The sequence below is a fragment of the Neltuma alba genome, unplaced genomic scaffold (assembly GCF_004799145.2).
Source record: "Neltuma alba isolate B1F8T4 unplaced genomic scaffold, ASM479914v2 tig00007913_pilon, whole genome shotgun sequence".
Lineage (NCBI taxonomy): Eukaryota > Viridiplantae > Streptophyta > Magnoliopsida > Fabales > Fabaceae > Neltuma > Neltuma alba.
In genome coordinates, this window is record NW_021634901.1 from 20,369 (window position 1) to 31,754 (window position 11,386).

Sequence of the window (11,386 nt, forward strand, 5' to 3'; positions counted from 1 at the left end):
TTTTCTCAGGGCTTATTTAGATTAATGTTGGTAAATATGACTTTTATCTCAATCAATTTTTGTAAATTAAAGTTAGAATAAAAATTAATTAGTGTAATGTGATTTATATTTGGATGTAATTTTATGGAGTTAGTTTGACAAAAATTTGTTTAGATGATGTACTAAAAAATTTAGTTTTAGAAGGTTTAAATTTGGAGAAAAGTTAAAAGTTAGAATAAATTCAACTCTAAAGTGGTTCTTAAACAAAAAGTGGTTGCTTTTAAACCGTATCAAACATTATTTTTTCATTTAACTATTTTTTAATTAAACCTAACTGAATTATGAGACTTCCTAACGTTACTCCAAACATGCAGTTACTTTTATTTTATTTTCCGGTCTTCCTTTGCTTCTACTGTTGTTTATCTACTTGTCCTCCCTAAGACAATATTATTTTTGAGTGCATGGTCCTCAAATTATAACGTTGGAGAGTGCTGGCAACATCAAGAAAGATTATAGCACCCAACCGTTGGTGGTGCTTTCAGTTTTGCTGAAGAATCTCTATGCCGATGATCCATAAATTAACCAACTTTTGGGATTTACTATTTCAAATCGAATGAAGAACGAGAAAGAAAAAGAAAGAAACATCAAAAGGAAATGAAAAGCAAAATGAGTAAATTAAAATAAACTGGGCCACACAACGTTGCAACGTGATTTCAGTTATGATAAGCAATGTTGCTGCTGGGTGTGGGTCCAATCCAACGACTCTGACAATTCAAGCGCACAAGTGCGCGACCCGTGTTTCTGTGAATATCTGAAGGTTCTAGGGGCAGGTTCGTCATTACATTCACCGCCCTGTCCCTTCCCTCGACGTTTAAACGCCGCCGTCGGACTCCTTCTCTCTTTACTGCTGCTTCGGAGCAAGGGGAGTTAAGAGAGAGAGAGTGGCTGGGATCCGTTGAGCTTATTCTTTTTATATTCATATGAACTGAGAGTTTTTCTGAACTGTGACTAAGTTGCTAACTTGAGGGATCCGTTGAAGAAATCCGAGAGAACGAGAAATGGGTGGGACTTCATTGGCGGGCTTGCAAGAGCACATCAAATTGGCGAGAGACTACGCTCTTGAAGGACTCTATGATACCTCCATCATCTTCTTCGATGGGGCAGTTGCACAGATCAACAAGTATTCTTTCATTTCTTGTTAAACTTCTTTTTCTGGGTTAAGAATTGTTATATATTATTGGTTTATTTTCCCATCGTTCAGCATCAGCGGCCTTGAAACCTTCGGTTTTGTTGAATCTTTTTCCTAGTGGAGGTGGTTTACGAAAATGGCGATTTGGTTTAATTGTTTAAATTATATGTTGTCTTGGTAGATTCACTGTTGAATGGATTAAGAAAAGCTTCTGCATTTAAGTATATCGTAGTTGCTGTGAACAACCGTATCATCAAACGTTGTGATGATCAGAGTTTTTTCACTCTATCACTGATTTCAGCCCTACCGTCATACATTGAAGTATTTCAGTGTTGAATCTTGCATCATTTTGAAGCAGTAGTAACGAGAATTTGAAGGAAATTCATGGATTTATTAGGACAACACGTTTTGATATTAATTCAGCTTCTGATGATTAAAACATGATTTCAGGCACCTAAGCACCGTTGATGACCCTTTAGTTCGTACAAAATGGATGAATGCTAAGAAAGCCATTACTGAAGAAACGGAAGTTGTAAAGCAACTAGATGCAGAGAGGAGGGCTTTTAAAGAAACCAACACTGGTAGACGGCCTCGTTCACCTCCGATATCTACTAAATCATCATTCGTTTTTCAACCATTAGATGAATATCCAACTTCATCAAGTGGTCCCATGGATGATCCTGATGTCTGGAGGCCACCCAGTCGAGACAATACAACTAGAAGACCCACAAGGTCTGGTCAAGTGGGCACTCGGAAGTCACCACAAGATGGGAGTTGGGCTCGAGGTTCTACAAGAACAGGTACCACTGGGCGTGGGGCAAAGAGTGGTGCTACAGCCAAGGTTAACTCAGGAGCTCGGGCATCAACTACAGGAAAGAAAGGCACTGGTTCTGGAAAGTCTAGCAAGGCAGATTCAGTTGTAAGTTCTATAATGCTATCTGATTGGCATGATATTTTTTGGACATTTCTGCTCCCGAATTTGGTTTCTTCTGTAAAGTTTAATGTAGAAATTCATTGTGTATGGATGCTATTTGTAATCTAATTGTCCTTGGACTCAACCAAAAATCAATACTTTGATCGCCATGAGTAGCACCTTTGCAGAATATTTTTCTCTTTTAAGATATTGCTTATTCATGGGTGAGTGTGCTTAAAGCTGGTTTATATTGTTACATATATCCCTCCTAAGTTTTCCAGTTTTCAATCAAACAATTGGTTCAATGTTCAAGTTTCTCCTAAGCTGGTTTATATGAGCTTCGTTTTCTTTTTCTTTCCCATCTTTTCTAATATATACATTTTTGCGGTAGATGGGAAGTTTGGGGGCCATATCAACATAAAAAAATTTTAGCCATTGCTACTGGTTCGACTTTATTCTTTTTGTTGGCTATATGAAACATCAAGCTATAGGGTATTATTGGATAGAAAGTGTGCTAGAGTTCAGCCAGTTTTAAAACCATTTATTCTGTGTTTGACTATGCGTTTGTTCTGGCCAAAAAGGCAGTTTCGGCTGAAGACAACATGTTACAAACATGCTATTAACCTCATATATTTACTGCTGTGTTCTCACAATCTGTTTACTTAATGGATAGAATGGTGATGCTGAAGATGGTAAATCAAAGAAAGGACAATATGAAGGTCCTGATCCAGACTTGGCTGAGATGCTTGAAAGGGATGTGTTGGAAACAGCTCCTGGGGTGAGATGGGATGATGTTGCAGGGCTAACTGAGGCCAAAAGACTTCTAGAAGAAGCTGTTGTTCTTCCCTTGTGGATGCCTGAATACTTCCAGGTATATTTTTAATTTTGAATTCTCAAATTTTGGCATGCTGGACTTGAACATTTTAATTTCAGTATATGATTTTGTCCAAGTAAGAGCGATAATTTGGTATCCTGATGTGAAACGATTTTTAACTTGTAATTGTGAGCGTGTTAGCACTATCTACACCCTAGTTTTTCAATCTGGTGACATAGATTTCATAAAATATGCTATTTCATTCATATGACCATTGTTGGTGAAGTCTCAGGAAATAGGCATATGCAGATGAATTTATTTTGCTGAATCAAAAGCTCACAAGGCATAGTAAACTTGGTATTAAAGTAACTGATATTTTAATTGGCCTAATCATTTCAGCTTTATTGTATCAACACATTTGAATTTCAATTATCAAGTGCTTGTCTTCTCTCTGGTTATTCTGCCTACCGAAATAAACATTTGATAGTGCGAAGCTTATGATTTATATGCTTGCAGGGAATTAGGAGACCATGGAAAGGTGTTCTTATGTTTGGTCCACCAGGAACCGGGAAGACACTGTTAGCTAAAGCTGTTGCTACTGAATGCGGGACCACTTTCTTCAATGTTTCCTCTGCTACTTTAGCTTCGAAATGGCGTGGGGAAAGTGAACGGATGGTGCGATGTTTGTTTGATCTTGCAAGAGCCTATGCACCCAGTACGATTTTCATTGATGAGATTGATTCTCTATGCAATGCTCGTGGGTAAGTCATTATATTTTCAAGTGCTCGTCTCATGTAATAGCTTTTCATGAGCTTTTTCTCAACATGGTTTTTTTTAGTCCTTGTTTATGTGGCACATATATCTTATTGGTCTCTAATTTGTGTCTGGTTCAAGGATTCAAAGATTAACACTGCTTCTTTCATATTGCCACTTGACCCTGAGTAATACAACACTGATTCAGTCCTCTTCTTACTCTTAAACTTGACCTCTGATTGAATTAACTTTACGTCATCAGGGCATCTGGGGAGCATGAATCATCTAGAAGAGTAAAATCTGAACTTCTAGTTCAGGTTGATGGTGTAAATAATAGCTCCACAAATGAGGATGGGACCCGAAAAATAGTAATGGTTTTGGCTGCCACTAATTTCCCATGGGACATAGATGAAGCGCTAAGGTTTGAGACTTTGAGTTCCCTACTTCTGTTTATACTTAATATGATTAGTTGTCACTAATAAAAAATAAACAAAAACTGGGGACTATTATTGGTAATATTCTTCTTCCAGAAATTCTCTTTTGAGTGTACAAGCCTGCTTTTGCTGATCCCATGTGATCTCCATGAAATGCAGGAGGAGACTGGAAAAGCGTATATATATCCCTCTTCCAAATTTTGAGAGCCGTAAAGAGCTAATCCGAATCAATTTGAAGACTGTAGAGGTTAGTGGAGAGAGCTAGTATTACCATCTCGTCTACACGGGCAGGCTTTCTTATATATTTCTTTCAAGATATTTACTCCGCACTTACATACACACTTCTAAGTGGTATAAGGTCTTCTAATTAACCTCTTATAGAGTTTCTTTCTTGACACCTCAGACATCATGTTTTATGTTATTTTGAGCTTTCCTGAGCCTTTATGGGGACAAAAAAGTTTTAATTCGTAATCACCCTCAACTTTGTGGATAGTAAAAATAGCCTGTGGAAATGATATCAGATTCATTGATGCTAACAGAAGCTAACTCTTTTGGTAAGGCTAATGGAACTTGTGTTGGATCAGGTGGCCCCGGATGTAAATATAGATGAAGTGGCTCGCAGAACAGAGGGCTACAGTGGGGATGATCTGACGAATGTCTGTCGCGATGCTTCGTTGAATGGTATGAGGCGTAAGATAGCAGGAAAGACTCGTGACGAGATAAAGAACATGTCAAAAGATGAGATTTCGAAGGATCCAGTTGCCATGTGTGATTTTGAAGAAGCTTTAGCTAAGGTGCAACGAAGTGTTTCACAGGCTGACATTGAACGTCATGAGAAGTGGTTTGCTGAATTTGGATCTGCATAATTAGATTGCGTGACACCAATTCTATTAGTTCTTTGGCCGTGTGGTGGTTTGTCTTTATTAATATGTTCATTTGTAATTTTCTAGTCCAAGAGAAGGTCTTCTGTTGTATCTGTAACAACCATTAACATAATCCCATATGCTTTAAATCGTTACTTCTCTTCTTATGCCATTTTGGAAATGTCTGATTTTCATGGCATAGTAGTTTTTCAGAAAATACTACCTTCGCTCTTTAATATAAAACATAATTGACTAATTTAAGGAGATTAAGAAAGTTATTTAAATTAGTTATTTGTAGTAAATAGATGTTTTCTCTAAAATATTTTTATTAATTATGTGTGTTTGAATTACAAATTGATAGTAACTCTTTAATATATGCAATAATTATAGGGATTACTTCAGGGCTAAATGAATGTATATTGAAAATAAAATGGATTGGAGTATTATATTTAAAACCAAATTAAAAGTCAAATTTCATTTCATCTATAAAAGATGTTAGATATTTTAATAACGATAACATTCAAGTTCAAATCTCACACCTAATTGTTATGAACCACATGCCTGAGAAAAGATCAGTGTATTGAGACCCAGACTGGACCGACCTGTTCAAACCAGAAACCGGCAAAGTTGCTTGGTAATCAGTCTGTTTGAGCATTTAAACCGGAAGTGAGCCGGCCTTGTGTGACCCGGATAAACCTGAGGCAAACTGGTAATGACCCAGGTAACCCACCCGGTTTGGTGGGTTAACCCGGTTCCCCTTAAAAAAATATTTATTGTGATGATTTTTTAAAAAAATCGTTGATAATTAGGACTTAGTTATTGAATAACTATGGGAAGAAATATTTTGCTATCATATATTTATTTTGATATTTTGTTAGGATGAATATTTAGTGATTTTAGTAGTATCCCAATTGCCTTTTTTTAAAAAACAAAATTATTTTGATGATTTTTTTAAAAGCTGTTGATAATTAGGACATAGTCATTGAATAACTATTAACTATAGGAAGGAATATTTTGTTATCATATATTTATTTTGATAGTTTGTTGGGATGAATATTTAGTAATTTTAGTAGCATGATATTATAAAAATTTGTAAGTATGTGATTATTTTACTAGTGATTCAAGATATTAAATTAATATCTAGTTCTTAGTGAAAATTTAAATTATTTTTTATTTCTTATAAGTTTGACTCCCGGATTGACTCCGGTCTAACCCAATGACTCTTGACCTACTGTCTTAACCGGTTTAATTGCTGGTCTTGTCTTCCGTACCTTAAGATGGACTATTCTCTAGTTAAGAAAACTAAAGGTATCATCATCTCAGTTCTATTTGTAAAGATTGCAAATTTAAATATGTAATGTTAAAATATTACTTCTAAACAAAAGTTTATTTTTTAAATTACATAATATATGAAAATGCTTAACGTAGTCATGACTCGTGCTCCACACGCATGCACACAATTGCACCTGATTTTTTCATCTTTGATTAGTTAACTAGTTATTTGAAAAATAAAACTATCAAAGCAGAATTGTTTTCTTAAAAAAAAAAAAATCTAAGAAGTTTCTGATGACAATGAATATGAAGACGGCTGGTGGTGGCAATCCCAACCGAGATTTGTATGGTTAAAATCGAAATATTGGATTTATGCGAATGTCTTCTTCTACTCTCATCCTTTGCTACAACCGCCTGTCATTATTACACTTTCTTGTTACATTCCCTTCAGCCACGATCCCACAAGGGTGGAGAAATTAAGGGAACGCATTGATTTAAAAATATGTGTGACCATATTTTAAATCCTTTTTATTTAGCTACTCCTGAATTGGAGGTTTTAATTTGAACCTATGCTAAAACTAATTTGATCAGAGAAAGACAAGCGAGATTAAACCCGCAACTTCCTACTCACAAAGAGGTTATTTGCTGTTTTAAAACCTTTTGGTGCATGATGCTATCAAATAATCTCACTTTCTTTGTATATATGTATGAGTAGCATTAGCCACGGCCAGTAATATTTCAAGTTCAGGGATTGGAAGCGCTGAATAGTGTGTACATGGGAATTTCCAAATTGAAACGTGCGGTGGATGGTCCTTTTACTGTTCTGGTTTTCTTCAGTGTTTTCACCAGCAACCTCGCAGCCTCCAACCCTTTACGAGGTATATATGTAACCACCTTTTGCTCTGTGTCTGTCTCTGCAATTGATTTGGTTGAGAGTAGTGTTTGAAGAAATGACAATAATGGCTTAATGTGGATATGAATGCAGATGAATTATGCAAAGGAATGTTCTGTGGGGAAGGAAGATGCCAAGGGACAGACCAATTCCCCTTTGTGGAGTGCATCTGCAATCCTGGCTGGACCACCTTTCTCAATATCACTTCCCTCCCTTGTGTTCTTCCCAACTGTCTGTCTTCTTCTTCTTCTTCATCTCATTCTTACACACACACACACATATATGGGGGCACAAAGAGAAGGAATTGTAATATACATAATAAATGAATTGCAGGCACAGTTCATTCTCAATGTGGAAATGCTGCTCCGCCACCGCCGCCGCTGTTATCGCCGGCTCCTCCACTTCAACCGTCCAATATTTCTGACCGTCAGGGGTTTTCATATTCTGTTGATGATTCCTGGGAATTATATTGCTGGTTATGATGAAATGTGTGAATTAAAACTGAAATGGCTATAATGAATGGGACAGCTTGCTGGATCAATTATTGCGGGGCAGATGGGAGCTGTGTCAGAAACGGGTCTGATTTCAAGTGCCAGTGCTCCCAAGGTTCTGCTAATTTCCTCAACAATCCTAAGTTCGCCTGCTTCAAGAAATGTATATTTTACGTCCTAATTTTTATGTTTATATCATAGTTTATTACAATAATTTTTTTCCCTTTCTTCTTGAAAAAAATCTTTTTCTTTTTCAATATTTGGTTTGAATTATTTTAAAAAAATTGTTGAGCTTTTGATTTTTGTTTTCATATTTTGCAGGCAATTTAGGGGAAGATTGCAAGAGTATTAATCTTGGGTTTGATCAAGCTCCACCTCCATTTGCATCATCCCCTCTTGCAAATCTCGTCCCTCCAACAAATGGTAATTAGCTGCACATCGTGCACACGATAGAATGTCACTAACCTTCAAATCATTCTGCAGCCTAAGTGGCATGAAAGTCTTTTTATAAGAGGGAGATTGTAGGTTCAATTTAACTTGTAATCTCAGCTGGTTAATGCATATTTCTCTAATTAAAAAAAAAAAAGAATTTAGCTATATTTAGGGTAATATCGTACCTTAAATCTTAAATGGGATTGCTTCTAATAAAATGACATTAATTGTATGCAATCAAAATAAACAAGTGAGGTTATATAACATGTTTTAATCATAAACAAGAAATTTGATGTGATTATTTGTATATGTTTAAAGATTTAGCAGAAGGATTATTATGTGGAGTAGCGTTCTGTGGGGAAGGAAGATGCCAAGGTGCAAAGGATTTCCCATTTGTGGAATGCATTTGCAATGAAGGATGGGCCAACCTTAATAACGACACTCACCTCCCCTGTGTTCTTCCCAATTGTCTGTCTTCTTCTTCTTCATCTCTATCTCTTCCATTCTGATATATATATATATATATATATATATATGTATGTATATGTATATGTGTGTGTGCAAGCAATAATGAATTATTGCAGGCACTGTTGATTTTCACTGTGGAAATGGGAGTCCGCCGCCACCGCCGCCGCCTCCACCATCTCAGTTTCAGCCCCCTAACATATCTGACCGTATGTGTTAATGCAATTAATTACTCCTCCGGTCCTAATTATAAGACCCAATTGACTTATTTGAGGAGATTAAGGAAGTAAGTTAAGTTGGTTATTTATAATAAATAAGTGTTGTTAGTCCTAAAATATCCTTGTTAATTAAGTATATTGGCTAAAACTATCATTATTAGAAGGATTATCTTGGAAAAAAATGCATAAATATAAGAGAGAAAATGGATTGGGTCTTATAATTAGGACCAAATAAAAAGTCAAATTGGGTCTTATAATAAGGATCGGAGGAGTATTATTTATAAGAATTTGTGTGATCTTGCATTAGAAACTACCCCATTACTGGGGATCCACGGTTTGAAGGGAAAAAGTTATAAATTTAAGAAGCAAAATGAATGATTAAGAAGTTGAGTGAGTAATGAATGGACAGCTTGCTGGGTGAGTACGATATGTGGGCCGGAAGGAAGCTGTGAGAGGGAAGGCTCTGATCATCACTGCCAATGCTTTGATGGCTCCGCTAATCTTTTTGGCAATCCTAAGCTGCCTTGTTTCAATAAATGTACTGCTTCCTTCCTTCTTCATTCTCTTCTTTTTACTTTTTCATCTTCATACATGCCCCTTGCTTTTTATTATTGAGATTTTTTTTATAATTATATTTTTTTATCGGATCTCACAATAATTCTTTCAAATTATTATAACAAGTGAGCAGTATGCACTTATCATCAATTTCTGTATCGAAACTTGTTATTACATGCTGTTCACTTTTTCGTGAGATTTTTTTAATAAGTAAATTACTTACTTGGGATCACATGATAATTTTTTTAATTAAAAATAAATAAGTTTTTGGAGGATTAGAGTGTGTGTGTTTTTATTTATTTCCTATTTATACATGCTTAATTGTGGTCTTGAAATTTTCATGCTTTTTGAACTTTTTTTTTTTCCTATCCAGGGAATTATATATGTTGTCTATGCTCTTTCTATATTAGAACTGGGAAATTATGCATAATAAGATTATTTTTTTCACTTTGTTGAAAAATCAGTCCTGTATATGACATTTCTTTATTTGTTTGCAGGCCATTTTGGAGCAGATTGTAGTGGTTTTGGTCTAGGGTTTAATCAACCTCCACCCCCTCCTACAAATTCTGTCTCCCCAACAAATGGTAACTATTAACTCTGGAGAATTAGTTTAATAAGTGAGGATGTGAATTATATATGAAATTATGAATATAGTATATATAATTTCTAATGTCATTTTTGGAATGAAAATTTTAATAATGAATAATTCATAAATACTCTTTAAATTGTAAGATAATGATCCTAAAACTCAATAACTAAAACAATCTTTTGATTTAAGAAGACAATCTTCATACCATTAGGCTACTCTTCTGGTCCTAAATATAAAATTATTATACATACTAGTATAAATATTTTATATTTAGGATTATAATGGTCTTATATTTAGAATCTGAGGAATACAATGGCTTTGGTAGGACGAAAATAATTTTATCTCAAATTCCCCTTATTAACAAAATTTTGTGGGCTGCCAATGACATAAGATTGGGCCTGTAAATTATCAAATGCCAGTAGGGCCCAATTGAAAGCCAACTCCAATTTTATATCATGAACAAATAATTCCATGTAATTTTAGTTTTCTTGATGAATCTGCAGTAATTATAATCAATTATTGACTGAATTCGTTTTCTGTTACAGGAGATTTTCTTAATGGATTAGGAAAACTCTATATGCTGTCTGTGGCAATATTAGCAGCCCTTGTTCTAAGCATTTGATCATATATTATATAAATATTACTCATTATGTTCTTAATATAATCAAATTAGTCAAATAAGTCTTACATTAAATACTGAAAAAGTATTTAATTATTTATATTAATTATTATTTCGAATTTCATAGCTGAAATGTAAAATGGAAGGCAAGGTATAATTAATACAGGATTCTTGTTACTGTTTCTCGATCAAGCTCGTGAGGGAAGAACAATGGAGTCATATTGTTTCAGTTTAATTTCGTGTGCAATTATTCTTTAAAAATATCTACTTTTAATTAGTTATAAGAATATATATTAGATTTATCTAGAGAATTTCATTTTTCCCCTTCATGACGAGATGATTTCAAAATATACATTTATAATGATCAAATCATTTAACTCATTCATACAAACTAAAAAAATTAGTTAAAATTAGTTGTCTTAAAATTACTCCAATTTTCTACAAATACCTTTGATTAAATGCAAATTCTTGGTCAACTCTCTAGATCCCTCTTTCCACGCTAGCTACAAGATTTTACAAAATAATTTGTAATAGGGAAATAAAAAAACTTCTATAATATCACTTTAGTCCTTATTGCAAGTCATTTGTAACTCATTTTCACATCCTAAAAAATATATTAAATTAATAAAAATTTCCAAATTTACCCTCATTCAAAGTTTTTCCTCTATCTACAAATAATTCTCACCACTTTGTTCTCTTTCTCTCTTTCTAACAAGAATTAAAAATAAGTAAAATTAAAAAAAAATCATTAAATGTCTTATAAGTGATTTATATTTAGGATAAAATATTTTTTTCTACAAGGAGTAACTTAAAAAACAAAGAATAAAGTATATATTTGGTCCTTTAACTTTATGTAAATTTTCAATTTGATCCCTTAACTTTAAAAAAAATATACTTTTAGTCCTTTA

General features: G+C 34.3%; 1 protein-coding gene across 1 annotated transcript; it reads left to right on the forward strand.

Moving 5' to 3' along the window:
* Positions 1–895: 895 nt before the first annotated feature.
* LOC114753412 (katanin p60 ATPase-containing subunit A1) lies at positions 896–5,112 on the forward strand. Its single transcript, XM_028942101.1, has 7 exons — positions 896–1,159; positions 1,619–2,087; positions 2,755–2,952; positions 3,412–3,656; positions 3,911–4,069; positions 4,242–4,329; positions 4,667–5,112. Exons 1-7 carry the CDS (start codon positions 1,038–1,040, stop codon positions 4,946–4,948), a joined length of 1,563 nt encoding a protein of 520 aa, XP_028797934.1. The 5' UTR covers positions 896–1,037; the 3' UTR covers positions 4,949–5,112.
* The last annotated feature ends 6,274 nt before the right edge of the window (positions 5,113–11,386 follow it).